Genomic DNA, 18,214 nt, shown 5'->3' with positions numbered 1-18,214 from the left:
TATGCTTCCATTGAATACTTCAATTTCTTGATAGTATTCCTTATCCATTTGATGATTTTAAAACAGAATTATCCCTCACTAAGATGAACATTGAAAATTCTGTCTAACCAACAACAAAAAAAGTGATAATCAAATAAATCATTCAACATATTGATGTTACTATCATTTGTTAACCATAATAATGTACCGGACGCCCACGCATCACTTTTTTTTCCACTCTACAAATTAATTGGTTAATTTTTAAAGCACATAATGATTGGTATTGGTGATGACACTGATGTGTGTGTGCCTGTGCGTGTATGCGTGTGCTATGCTGTAGTATGGTGTAGTAAGGTTTCTTTGGGGGGGGGTTTCAGAAAAAGAAAAGACTCTGTTGCTTATTATCATTTTTTAATGATGATCATTTATTGTAGTGTGAACAACATGTGAATAACTTTTCTGGAGAAAGTGATGATTTTTTTAAAAATCGTATGTCCTGGATCTAAAATACAAAATTGTCGTCTGTTCTCTTAGTTTATGACAGAAAAAAAAATTTTTTTAGTTTTACATAGAAACAAATTACTAATGGAATAACTAAAATATAATTTAGTTACTATGTCCTTTATTTAATTCAATGAAATACCTTATTTTATCCATCATATACTTTACATGATAAGAGAACAAAGAACAACTAATTGAAGTGTTCTAGTTCCAACGAAGGAGAAGAAGAAGAAGAAGAAGACCATGTTGTATCAATCAAGATCAAATTCATTACATTCAATTGTAGAAATGATTCTTTCATTATTATTACTAATGATCTATGGAATTATTATCATTTATAGTAAACCATTAGATATTGAATCAGATACACCATTAACTATAAGTTTTAATCCATCGTCTAATCAAGTACAATTAAATCAACCATTAATAATACGTTGTGAAGTTCATTCATTCAATAATAAACAATTAGAAGTCAATAATAATAATAATAATATACTTAATGGTTATAGTATGTTCTTTCAATGTCCTATAGCCCCATGGGGTAAATTTTGTTTTCATAATTGTCAATCAGCATGTGTTGGTGAAATACCTAATCAATGTCCATATGATAATGAATTAAGTCTTATTAAATGTCGTACTGCTATGACTGAACAAGGTTATTTATTTTATGAATATACAATACCAAATCTAACTGAAACATGGTTAGGATTAAACCATAATAATAATAATAATAATAATAATAATAATACTTCAATGGATAAGGATAATCATCGTAATAAAATAGAAGGTTTCTCATGTAAAACAGCTGGATTAGAAACACCAAGAATTCCTTTAACTATAGTTAAACCCAATGATATTCAATCGAATATAATGGGTCTATCAAAGACTAAAACATCATCATCATCATCATCTAATTCTCATTCAATGATATCTCATTTGAATGAAACTATATCTAATGAATATAATACACAAAAAGATGATTCTAATCGATTGAATAATGGAATGAATCAATCAATTAAACGAATCAATTCTGAACTTAAAGGTAAGTCTATAGTCATTCTTTCCTTTTTCTTATCATTGTTACATCTATGTACCTAAATAAATGGTTAATCTGGATGTCAGAAGGGGCATCGGCATCGTCACTTCCGAAGGAAGTCGGCTTTCATCATGAAGCGTCATAACTCTTTTAAATGAAGACCTTCTAACTCCCAGGGCAGAGTTCAAGTGGTTTGAATAACTTTTTCTGGTTAGCGTTTTTTTAGTGAGTTAATTTTCTACGGGATGCGATCGCTAACCCCATACCCAACCCTCCTGCGGAGGGACTCCAGGAGGAGTTTCTTATCATTGTTATTAACATTACTATACATAAAATAATCACTAAATCAATCGAATTCTGACTTTTCTTCCCATCATATCACTTACTTACTTACTTACTTAAGCCTGTTACTCCCAATGAGGTACAGACGGCCGACCAGCATTCTTCAACCCACTCTTTCTTGAACCTTCCTTACTAGTTCTATCCAATCGTTGTGTCATTCCTCTGATGTCTGTCTCTAATTATACTTGTTCATTAACAAGCATACACCTTTTAAAACATGAATTACATTAAAGGTCCTATCATGATTATTATACATTTCTAGATGGAAATTCTTAAAGTTTTATGATTAAGTAATGAGTAGTATACTTTGATTATATTGAGACCGTAGAAATAATCTTAATGAATGATCAGTGATTATCTTCTTCTTATTATTATCCTTGAAAAAATATAGAATTCAGTTGTATCCATGTGGTTTCATGTTTATGTTTTGCTGAAGATCAATTATTTTATCAGAAAATTTCTTAAAGAATTACCTAAATTTTCTTATGATTAGAGTAAATTTTGATACAGAATTATATTTACTACTGAAATGTATCTTCAGTTGTAAATGTTCATCGAGTGAGATGGCTAGACCACGTGTTTGTATACAGCTGATGAAATATTCTAATTAACGGCTGCGAACCGTGTCCTTTACGAGTAGTAGATACTAGTAAGCTGCTAGTGTTTGACCACAGATATCTTAGAAATGTCACTCACATCTGCTGGAATCATCGAATAAGTAATTGGCAGGTTAGACAAAGAGTATTAGAGAATAATGATAAATCAATTGATGAGGTTGTAAGTCTTCATCGACTGAGATGGTTGGGCCACGTGTTGCGTATGCCTGAACACTGATTACCGGATAAGTAATAGTGAGGTTAGGGCGGCCTGCTTGAACATCTGGGCTACATGTTCCTGCCATCTAGATATATCAACAATTTATCTATTTTTGTTTGTTTTAATATATCATTATGTTTATTAACCTATCCTGGTGCATTTCTGAAAAGTGTACAACCTTTCATTGTCAAAGTTACAAAGAGCGTAATAAGAGATAATGTGGTCGCTGGCAATATGCAGAGAAAAGAATATACATTATTCAGATGTTCATTTACTGGACTGCTAACACCTAACTGGCGATCACTCAATATTTATCGACAGGACCGACCAAGACGAAAGAAACGGAAACTTGTTGAAATACTTTACGCTGAGAATTCTATATTGTACCAAAAATATAATATTGAATAAAGCTGATAATAATAATAATAATAATAGACGCAGGGTATTAGGAAATGATGGTAAATCAGTTGATGAGGTTATGAATCTTCGTCGACTGAGATGGTTGGGCCACGTGTTACGTATGCTTGAATACCGATTACCACGACGTGCAATGCTATTCGGTATTGGAGATGGTTGGAAGAACGTTAGGGGCGGCCAAACCAACACGTGGCATCAGTGCTTGAAGTCACTAACCTCTGGCCTCAGCCATGTTGGTAGATGCAGACAACTTGGTTGGGGTCCGCGTGACTATCCTGACCAATGATTTGAGACTCTGTGTGAAATGATTCAGAATCGATCACAATGGTGTAGGTGTATACATTCTCTATCTTCCTTTAAAATATGAGATTAAAATTACTTTATATCTTTCTTTCTATGAACTAATTCTTTCTTCCTGTACTATATCCTTACGTTCAATTATTCTTTTATATATTTCCACCATTGAATTAACTAATTTTATGAATTTGGTGTTCACGTTGTTGTGCTAATGAGGTATGAAAACTTGGATCGATGCACATATATGCCTGGTCCTACATTTTAGCTGACTGTCTAACTGACTGAAATGTATCAAATAAATATAAGTGTACACAAGTATATAGTTGGTAAACATGGACCTCTAGATAGTTTTCTTGTTTCTATTTACACTTCATTTCTTGATCATTTAAAAGTTACCCCTAACATGAACTGATCATGTTTAATTATCATAGTCAATATAATTCTCATTAATGAACAGATCAATTTACAATCAATAATATTTTTTGGTTTCAATCCATGTTTACATAATCATCTTTCAACTTCCTTCATTGAATATTCAAACAGTTCAGTGCGTTAATCTTGAATATCATGGTTAGCTTATGGTAGATAAAATTTATCACTGATATTGGTAAACAATTCATAAGAATGTATTTTACCGTCTAAATGGCTCACTCTGTACAAAATCATTCATAAGATTTCAAACATATTCATAATCATTATCTTAAAGATACTTCTCATTACGGACAAGAATCAAATGTAAAACAATTGAGAACAACAAACCAATCGATCTATATGCCATCTTAATACATGATTACATAGAGGTGAGTACTTGTGGACCTACTAGAGATAATATCAAGTATGTTTAAGTCTCATTGATGAGTTCATTCCCTTTAGATCACCAAAGTTGGAATCCATTGATTAGCATTTTGATATTCATTCAGCTCTCAGTGATACATGCACATCTCATTACTGATATTCTTGAACTCCATCTATCACAGATATGAATAAATACTTTACATCTTCATAAATGACAACTTCCTGAACTTTGTGCTGATGGTGTCGTTCAGAAGGGCGATGAAAGCTTCACGAGCAAACCATCCAGTTCAGAGAATAAAACTCTATCAAAATCATTCACCTAAGCTATAAATCTTCTCCATTATTTCATAACTGATCATTCAGTTTTCAAATAACATAAAATTCAGATTCATACTAAGAATTCATTTATAATTGTATAATTGGCATTATGATTGTACAGCCCTGACAACTGGAATACCATACTAGGGATGTCTGTGATCATAGTATTACAAGACCTACTAATGACTGAATAATTTGTTAGTATTAACTTGACTGTCACATGATATATGACATGACGTGTCATTCATGTTATATATGATGTAAGTTATGAAATAGAATAGAATTTGCTGTCATCTTTGTTTTAAAAAAGCTCATACTGATTAACAAGAACATTGTTACATTTAGAGCTGAGAGCCTTGATATACCCTTTACAATTTGAGTACTTGAATGCTAGAACCCTCTAAGTGTCAAATGAGAAGACAGAAGATGATTGAGAAGGAATGTTATTCTAAACTGTGTCAAATATGATACAAAACTCTTAGGTATTTATAAGTTTTAGTAAAAGTGAAATCACCATTTTGGGAGTTTACAGCATTTTTTCTATAGAGAAACTATACTTAGAGATTCTGGAATATTCTTCCAAAAGATGATTAGATGGAATGTGTTTGGTTCTTTCTGAACTTCTTAAAGCTTCAATGAGTTCACCCGTAAACCGTCCTCACATCCTTATTAGAGAGAATTATAGTAGAACAATGACAAAGTACTTACTTACGCCTGGTACTCCTCGTCAACAAACATAGGCCGCTCACCAACATTCTCCATCAAACCCTGCTCTTTGCAGTTGTTATTCATCCTTTTCATATCTGCTTCTATTTCCCAACGTAATGTGTTCTTTGGCCTTCCACTTTTCCGTTTCCCTTCACGAGTTCAAGTTAGGGCTTGTCTCGTGATGTAGTTTGATGATTTGCATAATTTATGTCCTACCCACTTCCATCGTCATTTCCTAATTTCCTCTTCATCTGGAAGCTGGTTTGTTCTCTCCAACAGAAGGCTGTTACCGATGGTATCCGACCAATGGATGCTGAGTATATTGCACAGACAACTATCTATTAGTATTTGTACCTTCTTGATGATGATTGTAGTAGTTGTGTAAGTTTCAGCTCCTTACGGTAGAACTGCCTTGACGTTCGGATTGAAGATTCTCACTGTGATATTGTTTGAGAGTTGTTTTGAGTTGCATATGTTCTTCAATTGTAGGAATGTGGCTATTGTTTTGCCAATCCTCACCTTTAAGTCTGTATCTGATCCTCCTTGTTCATCGATGATGCTTCCCAGTTATGTGAAGGATTCCACCTTTTCCAGAATTTCGCCATCAAATGTGATTGGGTTGGTGTTCTCCATGTTGTATTTCAGGACTTTGGTTTTCCCTTCGTGTATGTTGAGGCCTGTTGATGCAGAGACTTCTGATACACAAGTTGTCTTCATCTGTACTTTTTCTTGTGTATGGGATAAGAGAGCTAGATCATCTGCGAAGTGCAGATCGTTTAATTGCTTCCGAGCTGTCTATCGTATTTCATGTTTTTCCTTAGATGTTGAGGTCTTCATAATCCAGCTGACCATCAGAAGAAAGAAGAAAGGACAGCCTTGTCTGACTCCTGTCCTTCCTTAGAATAGATCTGTCATCTGTCCTCCATGCACTATTTTGCACTGTATTCCGTCGAGTGAGTTCCGGTTAATGTTGACAATCTTCTCAGGAACTCCATAGTGTCAAAGAAGTTTCCATAATGTTCTCCTATCTACACTGTCAAATGCCTTTTTATAAGCAATCAAATTGATGTATAGTGACCATGACATATACCTATCACAAATAATGAATGCAATATACAAAGATAGTCGTCATCTCTAAGCATTGTCATCAACTAGGAAAGTCTTTAACAATATGTAATATAAATGACATATGGATTCAAACCTTAAACATTTTGTATACATTTCCTTGTTTGATTTCATGATAAATTAAAGATACAACCACTGACTGATTAGCAAAATTAATCGATTTTTGATAAATATGAAGAATTCCATCGTATCAAGATGTGATATAAGACTATGAAAAATTTAACAATTGAATTGAATCATTTTAACAGATCTATATTATCTGGTTAGGGTTCATTTGATTATCCCAATCAATAGTTGAAGCTTTTGACTGATACCACTTGCAATTGTTTGCAGTAGCTTATATACATTGACTTTTTGTCTTCTTCATCTATTACCTATTCTATGACCTCTCTCTACTTCTGTAGAATTCACTCCAACAATGTCATTTCTATGCTAGCAGATTACAATGTATACATGTACCAGGTTATACATTGTATTTGACTTGATATACTATCAATATACAATTTGTTCATGCTTAGTTACACAATCAGTATCACATAGATATTAAGCAAATACTGTTTATCAGAAGGGGTTTTGTGGAGATTTTAGAAATTTCATTCATTGGAATCATGAGTCAATTAAAGTTAGACCACCATGGAAAACCTGGAAGCACTGGACGACCGTTTCGTCCTAGTATGGGACTCCTCAGCAGTGCGCACCCACGACCCCGCACCCCGCGAGATTCGAACCCAACCAATCCACGAAGTTGCGCCACTGTACACCATTGTCTTCAGTGAGTTGATTTCTCACTGTTTATATAAAATTGTTTTATTTTACTATAACCAACTTTAGTAAACTATTCACTTCATAAACTGACATTAATTTTTGAATCTTAATATTTTTTAAGGACATTTGTATTCATATTATTTAGTTATCAATTGTGAATTGTCCCGCTTACGGGATCATGGGTCCTCACTGCTGAAGAGTCCCATACCGAGGCGAAACGGTGATCTAGTGCTTCCAGGTTTTTAATCATGTTTTAGCTTAGATTGATTCGTGAGTTCAAATTTGAAAATACTATAATCTCCACAAATCTCCAAAATTGGTAATTCTAAAATATCATTATAAGGTTATATTGTTAAGTTTTAATGGCGATCTTGAGTATTCGTACAAGAGACCGAAGATTCAAGGTTCGAATCCCGCGTCCACGATCATGGATGCTAACTGTCTAGGAGTTCCATACTAGGATGAAATGGTCATCCAGTCCTTCTAGGTTTTCAACAGTTGACTAAAATCGATCGGTTTATGATATTAATTAAATAAACCGATTATTCTTAATTAGTGATTGGGAATTTGGATCTTATGACACAAAAATCAATTTATTCCAGCATTCATTTCTCATTCACACATATCACACATATTTGATTTACATTCACCATTGTTTACATTCTAAACTACTGGAAGCTGCAGCACATGGAATAGATAGATGATTATGAGATTGGTGTATTAATGTTTTATTCCTTCACGTAGGTTATTATAATTCCATAACAAATTTCTTTAAAGTTTTGCTACAGTAATTTTGAGATTTGTTATATATGAAACTAAGAAATCAGTTGATAGGGTTCATACACTTGTATTGTTTCAATGAATCGTCATATATGTTGAACACTCCCTCCCCTCAGGCTACGTTTAACTCGACAGTAGTTAGAATGGTGGAAGTTGAGGAGTAACCAAATCAAACCCTGACATCAATCATTTGAATTATTAACTGATAGGTTAAGTCATGTTATTAAATGTGAAATTCTGATTTGGATAGTGTCTAACATCACCATTGGATGCCGGCTCAGTGGTCCAGTTGGTTAAGCGTTCGCGCGCGAGACCGAAGGCCATGGGTTCGAATCCCGCTAGTGGGATCGTGGATGCTCACTGCTGAAGAGTCCCACAATAGGATGAACGGCCGTCCAGTGCTTCCAGGTTTTCAATTGTGGTGGTCTAACATCAATCGGTTCATGATCTCAATCAAAAAACTTAGTAATCTCTACAACCCCTATACTAGTACTATCATTTTGATAGATCTCTTTCTCACTGTACTTATATAATGGGTGGTGACTTATACTGATGAACTACTGTATCAAACAGAATACAGTTTATAACTAACTACCTGTCAAAATAATCTAAAAGCTCTACCATTTACCTAAATTTGATGAATCTTAGTTATCATCTACAAAACTACAAAATTATGTCATTCATCCAGTGGAAACACTACTTCAGTTTTATGTATCTCAGACGTAGTGTCAGTTGCTATGTTAAGTTCATATAACTTATTCAAGCTTTTGGACAGGACAATTTATTCATTCTTCTGAAGTAGTCACATTTTGACCTAGTCAGTTATTTGCTTATCAGTCTTGACTGTTTCTATGTAAGTGTATGTATGTGCCCTTCTTATCTCATTTATCAGATGTCTGTAGTTTATTTTTGTGTCATTATCAATATCGATTCACGCTTGACTAAATCGAGTTGGTTTACTCACCCTCTCCATTGTACATTATTTCGTTTCGCTCTCTTCTCTTCGTTTCGTTTCTTTGCTCTTTCGTTTGAACCAACGACTGTACAAAATATACGTACTCCAAAATCCTTTCTTGCTGAATGATCACTGGGTGGTGATCAACTAATTGTAAATACATTTCATTCTTATAGGAGGTCATTCATGGTCCGGATAACTCAATGGTAAACTCTGTGACTGAAGCTGAATGACATGAGATTAAATCTGTCAGGGAGCATCAGTCCCCTCAAGATTACAGGTACATCTTACTGACGAGTGCCAAGTAGCACGAAACCTGTGTACAGGGTTACGTGTTGACTACCTCCAACCACCATCTTATCATTTCACGTATTTCGCTTATTTTAATTCTGTTATTCACTAACGCAATTTCAGTCGATAATTATACATGAGGGTAGTCAGGATGTATAGTCCTATCACAATCATCGTACGATCCAATTGGAGTCAGATCATCAGCCATAACAAATCCAATAATAACCATTACAGTTTTACTGATATTTTTTTAGAAAAAAATGATCGATTATCGTGTGGTTTGTCATTAAATTATTGATTAGTATACTCAACTATTTTTATCATTTATAATGCGACCTGTTTTATTACACAACACCATGTAATCAATATTGATTATTTTTTTCTTTTTGTTGATTGATATTAATGAACTTATAAGTAGTATATAAGATCAGTAGTTAGGTTGATTTTAATAAATGAATTTCTAGGATACCAAAGATACTGATAGATATAAGTAAAAGTATTGTATCCTAATGAGAATAATAAATGGTAACTTTTAAGATTCATTTGTAGACCAATATTTAGGTATATTTGGTTAAGTAACTAAACTATGCATATTCATATTCCTCTTATTGTAAGCTTCCTTTTGATCCATAGATGATTATTATACGATTTACCGTTCTTGATTTATGCCCAGTCTGTTCATTACAGTCTCCTATATTCACAACCACATTTGGCTCGTTTTTGTACAAATGTTGTTTCCTGTTTTATGGTACGATGTGGTCTGTTTGTTTCGTATATAAACCCAGTATGTTTGAAATATAATGATTCGTATCGTGGAGGCTGATAGTGATGTTCTGGACTTAACAGGCAATGTTAGGCAGGAAGAAGGACCGATAAGTGGTCTAGACTGCTCATACTTGCTTGATGAGTCATTCGCACGGTCGATAAATCACTGTTCTCTAATTGGAGGTATCATAACGTTATAATATTGAAAGGACACAGGGCATAAGTTATAACAAACAGATTATTGAGAGTTATTGAATTTTAAACATTTGAAAATAACTTTGATTATAGACTATGAACTAGTTTACAGCCAGTTTAAAACTTTATGGAAGTGTCAACGAATGAACAAACAAAACCTTTCGGTCTTAAAGCGATTAAGATATATGTCAGATATTCATGACTTATATTATGCCACATCAGTATAGATATACTGCAATATGTGGCCATCATCCTGTTCCAGAGATGAGTAACTCTTTCAATTATAATGTGGTAGACTTCATAAGTAAACTTCATGAAATCCATCTTTAAGGTTAATCACTGATGAACACAAGAATACTATTTAGCTTAGTGATTTTCTATACAACTTCTGTATAGTTTAACGATCCATTCAATTCAAACATTTAATGACAATATAAATTACCCCCCTCATATCGAATTATAACGATTAATATGGATTTGGGATTTACGCCTGTTACCCTTAATGGAACATAGATGGCCAACCAGCATTTTTCAACCCACTCTGTCCAGAGCCTTCCTTTCTAGTTCTATCCAATTGTTGTTCGTTCTTCTGACGTCTGTCTCCATTTCTCGGCGTAATGTGTTCTTTGGTCGTCCTCTCTTTCTTTGGCGTTGAAGATTCCAGGTCACAATTATATATCATAATACAATTGATGCTTAAAACAAATATTTGATCAGATCTAATTTGCGAATTAATTTCAATTGATTTATCACTGAGTGATGGTCAATGTGACATTTGTCAAATCCTTTAGTAATGCTGATAGAATCAAATCAGTCAAGTTGCAATGTAGCCACTAGTCTAAGTGATTAGTGAACGCATGCATATTGATGAAATACTAGGCGATTGGAGGTAGTCGACAGGAAACTCTAGACCCAAATGTTGCAGTCTGGCAGTTGTCAACAATGTGTACCTATATTGATCAGGTAAATTATGTTACTTGGAAGGTTTGAACCCATATCACAGACTTTAACGTTACCACTGAGCTGTACAAGCTACCAATTATCGTCCTCAACACGTAACCTAGGTCCACTGTCTTATGTTGACTTTATCTAATAACCAAACCATCACAACATAGTGCATGGAATATCGGGTCATTTAGACTAATAGCCATATTGCAACTTGTCTGACAGAATTCAGTCAGTACCAAGGGCTTGACATACACGACTTCGGTCACTACTCATCGAATAATCAGTTCTAAATATTTAGTGTTACAGAGGATCAATCAAGGTCCAACTAGTTCAGTGATAACGTCTTAGAATGTGAAGCTTGATGATATAGAAGTGAATCCTTCAGAGATCATCAGCTCCCTTCACATTGTTGACGAGTGCTGGATACTACAAAACTCAGATCTAGAGTTTTCTTTCGATGACGTCTAAACACCTAATTACTATTGTCATGTTTTAGTTGTCTTGTGAACAAAAATCAATCACATTAATCATATTACCTGTTTAATTTTACTTCATTCTTCAATAGGATACTGATCGTTTTGCTTTCATTAATCCTGTTCTCATCAATCATATGATATATCATATTTCAGGGTTTTTTTCTGATCCAGATTTTACATCTGTTTATTAAAACAAATTTTAAATTAATCAGTATTAATTATTCATTTATCGTATGTTGATCACATTTAGATAAGATGTATTCATTCACTAAGTGTTGTTTGATTGTATATAGGTACATCCAGTTGACGAAGCATAAATAGGACGAAACACCCATCTTGAATTCCACCGCTAACCAGTATCGATCTTTGCTTACAGAGATGTATTCATGTTCAATTTTATTTTGTTGTTGAAAATCTATTTACTTCATTGAAATTACTGTATAATGAAAATCAAGATTCACTAGAAAGCTGTTTCATCATAGTTCTAAACCATTCAGCAATACATAACTATGAACATACACACATTTCGATTCTCAGATTGTATATACTAGGACCAAATCAATCCGCTATATTTTTAACTTAACTCATGATATGAAATGAAATCACGGTCATTTCAATGCTTCCCACCCTCCAGTGATAACCATTTCACCCATGATATATTTCAATACCATTAGTTCTTCTTATACCTAGTCACCAATAAGTAGATAATTATTATTACACTGGGTAATTGACTGAAATTCTTTAATCCGAAGAAAACTGACCTTACAAACGGCACTACAATCTGGTATCAGTTTAACATAAATAGTTTAAAGTTTGATTGGTCAATTTTAGGTCAAAATGTTGTAAAACTTCTCAGTCAGTCAGCTATAACGTAGGACCAGGCAAGCATATGTATCGGTTCAAGTTGCCATTCCTCACTCATTAGCACAACAAAATGAATACCGGATTCATAAAAGTAGTTAATTCAGTGGTGGTAATATATAAAAGAAAGATTGTATATAAGGATATAGTAAAGGAAGAAAGAATTAGTTTGTAGAAAGAAAGATATGAAGCGATTTTTATCTCATAGTTTAAAGGAAGACAGAGAGTGTATACACTGACGCCACTGTGATCGATTCCGAGCCATGTCACACAGAATCTCGAACTATTGGTTACGATTGTAATAAACAAACATTTAGAAGCTCTATTAAACATATAATTGAATGAATTTCCAAGTTGAATCGTCTGATAAGTTTCATTTACTCAATACTTTAATTTGTGAGATAATGATAAACCTTGAAGTAGAATGATGATTAAACGATTAAGCTGCTCAAGTTTTAAATTTATACTCTACTTCACCAAAAATGATAACTACTTGTTATATAAGTAGTGTAGTTCAAAGCAGAGTAAATAAGTTATATTGGTAATCCTAAGTAAGATTATATGGGCAGTCTATGCTCCTCGACAAGGGGTAACAGGTGTAAGTAAGTAAGTAAGTAAGTAAGTAAAGAAGGAAGGAAAGAAGGAAGATTATGTTCGAACCCATGTCATCCAATACTATAGTCAAAAATTTCACTATTGACCTATTTAGGTTAATTGATTATAGTTTTGAATGTAGTATCTTCCCATTATGTAAATGTTTCATTATGCTAAGTAATTTACAGTAAACCATAAAAGGTTAATGACTAATTCTATCGCTAGTTAGGAATTCAACTTAAAAGAAACCTATTTAGAAATGAGACACCATTAATATTCAGACAAACAAATATTTTTTTGGTTTTAATTACCAACAGTTATATCATATTAACAGAAGGAAGATTTCGAGGAGATTTTAGTCATTTATTAAATGAATCCATGGGTCAATTAAGGCTAGACCATCATAAAAAGCCTAGAAGCATAAGATGACCGTTTCGTCCTAATAATATGGGACTTCTCAGCAGTGTGTATGCATGATCCCGCCTTTCGGGATTCGAACCCAGAAACTATCGACAATAATGAACGGTGACATAATTTCGTGTATTATTTGAAGTTAGACCTTATCACCATTGGATACCAGATCAGTGATCTAGAGTTTACGTATTCGTGTGCAAGACCGAAAGTATTGCATTCGAACCCGGCGATCAGAATCATGGATAAGCATTGCTCAGAAGTCTCATACTAAGACGAAATGATTGTCTAATACTTTCAAGTTTTCCTATGATAGTCTATCTTCAATGAATTCATGAATTCAATGATCAAATTACTATAAGATATATTTATAACTGTCATGGTAAACTCATTAAAACTACATTAAATCACTGGAATACATTGCTCATTTAAAAATAAAAAAGAAGAGAAAGAGAGAAAAGGTTAACAAACTTTAAAAAAATCAATAAAATTTGTCAAAAAATAAAAGAAAATTATTTGCTTAAAAATTACACTAATTATTTGGCATAAAGCCAAATGTATCCTTTTGATGTAAATGATTATTTAATCTATATTCAACTGACTTGTTAATCTAATACACAAGGTATATATATGCGTGTGTGTGTGTGCGTTTGTACACAGATGAATACAGTTGAGATATATATTAATTAAAAGGATTCATATTTTATCATAGTGATAACTATATATTTACTTCTGTCTTTATCAAGTCATCATTATTCAATATATCAGAAGACGTATTGTCGAGATTGTAGTCATTTGAATAGTTAACTCCTATTCACTGCCTTCTCATGGTGGGGGTGTTGTCTACGAAATTGAGAGGATGAAAATCGAATGTCCGAAGCATTAATCGGGTTAGTGAACATGGAGAGTTTACCTAGAGGAGTTGAGAAATCTTCATTCCAAACCAATGGCCCACATGGATTCCAGGATTCTGAAGGAACGAATGAAGTATGGACCAATCGTTGATCATCGGCTACTATGGGACTGTATCTTTTTACGATGCTCCACTGCCTTGTGGATTAGATCTTTAGGTCGAAGTTTCCGAGTATGGCCTTCTAAGAAAACCACCTGCTTCTGTCTGCACATCCGGACAGTATTACAGCCCTCACACATATCAAATGAGATTTGTGTGGCGCATATATAAATGGTGCCCCCCCTGTACCAATATTTTTGTATTCAGAAAAATAAACAAAATAAGTTAAGATCATGAGTCAATTAAAGCTGAGGAGTCTCACAATAGGATGAAACGGCTGTCTAATGCTTCTAGGTTTTCCTTGATGATCTAATTTTAATTGACTAATGATCTTAACTAATGACATTATTCATTGTGTTTAAACTAGAAAACGGCCTATTGGCATAACAGATCGACAACTTTTTTTCGATACTGTAATAAGAAGACAAAGGTGATCAGAACTACGTGATGGGCTATTAGCGTAGTACATTTCGAACAATCTGATCACATATATACTTGTTAAGTTAACTAGACTAGAAATGAAAGGTAAAAGGAGACAAGGATAATAAAGGAATAATGTGAAAATGATTTGAAGCCTCATCATCACTTTAGATAGTAAGCTAATATTATCAGGGTAGGTTTAAAGTGAGAACAACTTATTTTTGAATATACAGAGGGGGGTTGAATTTTCGTAAGACTGAGGCTTCAATAAACCTTAGTATATGCCCTTTTACACTTCTGTACAACACCACAAAAGCCCAGTTAAGATCAATCTAATGACCTGTTTCAATTATGGGTTCAGCAATAGAGGATGATGGATGTTTAACCTCTACCCTTATTGGGTCATTTGATTCTCTTTGTTTCTGCAACCATTTTGGTACACGTTCACACACCCTTATTTTGAGATCACGATTCCTCCTCCTTTTGTATGTGTGACCACACACATTGAAATTGATAAGCACAGTAGGATGTGACACAACTGTTTTCATGTCTTTTAGGTTTTGGATGAAGCATGCACCTTGTTCTTTCTTTGATAATGACCTTTGCTGCGCAATACGTTTTGTTAATGACTGATTTAAACTTTTGTTTCAATAAAAAGGCTATTTGAATCACCACGTCTGAATGGTAAAGTGATGCAGACAGGCTTTTTTTCCTACCAAGGCTACAGTAGATCTCACTGTACCATGGATTTTCCATCTATTAATGAATTTTAGAAGATAGCCGTTCTCCATTAATGTTTTATTTAGCAACTTAACATCACCATCAATTGCGTCATTTGTACAAATACGATCATTTTAATTCCGATATATGGGTGATACATTTATCCTTTGTAACAACCATACAGATATCATAGTGATTCAATACAGTTCATCCATCTATAAAATTCATATGTGAGAAAGAAAATCGGGGTAGAATTTATTATTTTTTGCAATTTAGAACTCTCCCGGTCTCCCACATTGTACGAGCATTCCATGTACCTAAATAAATGGTTACTCTGGTTGTCAAAAGTAGCATCAGCATCGTGACATCCGAAGGAACTCAGCTTTCAACATGAGGCGTCATAACTCTTCTAAATGAAAACCTTCTGACTCTTAGGGCAGAGTTTAAGTGGTTTGAGTAATTCTTTCTCGTTAGCGTTTTTTTTGGCGAGTTAGATTTCTACGGGATAGGGTCGCTAACCCCATGCCCAACATTTCTTCTTTATCAGAGTTTGTGACCGGCAGTATCCTCAGAGGAGCTCCAGGAGAAGTTAGAACGTACTATGCATTTATTAAAATTAACACATTGATAAGTGATATAATTTGTTCGATTTATTACTTTTCCTTGATAACTCAATTTAATTGAAAAATGTAAATATTGACAGTATAGGTCACTCATCAGAATTCTTTATCCAACGATGTCTTGAATACATTATTTCCAGTTCTTTCTAGCTGTTATTCATCTTTTTTATATCTGCAGTGTGTTCTTTGAATTTCCTCTTTTCCTCGTTCCTTCACGATTCCAAGTTATGTCCTTGACTCGTGGTGCAGTTTGGTGATTTCTGTAATGTATGTCCTATCCACTTACAATGTCTTTTCCTGATTTCCTCTTCAGATAGAAGCTAGTTTGTTCCCTGTCACAGTAGGCTGTTGCTGATGGTATTTAGACAAATGACATTGAGTATTTTACGTAGACAATTGCCTACAAATATTTATACCTTCTTGGTGGTGGTTGTAATAGTTCTCCACGTTTCAGTTCCATGAAGTAGAAGGAACTGTCTTGATGTTCATATCGAAGATTCTCACTTTAGGTTAGTATCAAACTATTTTCGGGAAAGAATTCTGGAATATTCCTTTTGTGATCTTTAGAAATGAAACTTGCAAACTTCTAACCACTTGGCTGTATACCGTAGTACAAAAGAACAGTTTGTTATGAGAAAAATTACTGAACTATAGTTCCATTCTAGTAAATTCAGTCCCTTTAGCTGTATATGATCTCTAGTCATTCTGTAATTGATGACAATTAAAGCTTCTGTATACCGATCGATATGAGAGCTTCGATACTATTCAGCTGCCCAAAAACCGAATATTCTAACTGTTATATTATTAGTCTAAATGATAGACAAACATCAAGTATAATTTTAGACTTAAAGATGTCATATTTATCATTAAATAAGTCCAGAAAATATTTGATCTTTTGATCGGGATCATGAATCGATTGGTCTTTGAGGATTCCTCAACAGTGCACCCCACGGGACATCCACGATACTGAACCACTGTTTATCATTGTCTTCAGTAAGTTACTATCTCACAACAGACCTGTTTGAACTCCACTGGTCACGGCTTCTCACTAGAACTCCAGGAAATACCTTTTGGATACAGTCACTAGTGAGTGGGGCGGGATCATGAATGAGCACTACCGAGAAGTCTCATACTAGGACGAAACAGCCATCCAATGCTTGTTGATTTTCCATGGTGGTCTAGTTTTAATGGACTTATGAATTCAACTATTAAAAACTCAAACTAATCAAAGAGTATACTACAATGGTTAAATATAAATTTACACTTGGAGCTTGTCCATTTATATTCAGATTTCCTCATTTATTCTTTCCTAAAATAGTATATTATATTTACATTCTAATTTATTCAGTGTGACTTACATTTTGGTGATCTGAATGACATGGCTCAAGATCGTTTGCAATGACGCAGGTGCATCCACTCTTTGTGTTCTCCCAAATTCTAATCTTCTGAATTCTTCATGTCCCTTTACATGTTCTCTTTCCAAATTTATTTCAATGTATTATACTCCTTGAATATCATCTTCAAATGCTAATCTTTTCGACTACTGCTTATACTCTTACCACCTCGACCACTATGGGATTCGAATCGACAAATGCATGTCTGTGCTAATGTGGTATGGCAACTCGATCTGATGTACGTAAGTATGAAGTTCTACGTTGTTACTGACTGATTGACTGACATTTTGGTAACACTGAATTTTATAAGCTTGAATGGTTTACTAATGAAACATTCATTAACCTTCTGGTTATCCAACGACCTACATGAATATGTTAGCTACTTTTCCTGCAATCTGGATATTTTAACAAGTTATCTAATTTTGTTTGTTTTTAATACATCATTATGCCTATCAATTGCATAACCTATGCAAGTGTTTTTCTGAAAAGTGTACAACCTTTCGTTGTACAAATTAGGAAAGAACTCAATTAGAGAGATCGTGGTCGCTGACAATATACATTGAAAACAATGAACAAAAATCACATGTCGACTCCTGAACTGCTAATATCTAACTAGCGATCACTCAATATGTCATACACAACTTATTCGAATAACATACAATCTTACTGGTTA

The 18,214-nt window shown here is 33.9% G+C and overlaps 1 protein-coding gene across 2 annotated transcripts in view; it reads left to right on the top strand.

The window, feature by feature from the left end:
• Positions 1-322: 322 nt before the first annotated feature.
• MS3_00009754 (uncharacterized protein) overlaps positions 323-18,214 on the top strand; it is a gene marked incomplete at its 3' end in the record, with an annotated part of 32,626 nt that continues 14,734 nt past the window's right edge. For both annotated transcript variants that reach the window (XM_051218154.1, XM_012945091.3), the window contains exon 1: positions 323-1,522. Coding sequence is in view for 1 of the 2 variants with exons in the window: in XM_012945091.3 (XP_012800545.3) it covers positions 724-1,522 (799 nt within the window). The remainder of the gene's footprint in view (positions 1,523-18,214) is intronic.

The sequence above is a fragment of the Schistosoma haematobium genome, chromosome 7, assembly GCF_000699445.3.
Source record: "Schistosoma haematobium chromosome 7, whole genome shotgun sequence".
Classification (NCBI taxonomy): domain Eukaryota; kingdom Metazoa; phylum Platyhelminthes; class Trematoda; order Strigeidida; family Schistosomatidae; genus Schistosoma; species Schistosoma haematobium.
This window is presented reverse-complemented; position numbering and strand designations above follow the sequence as displayed.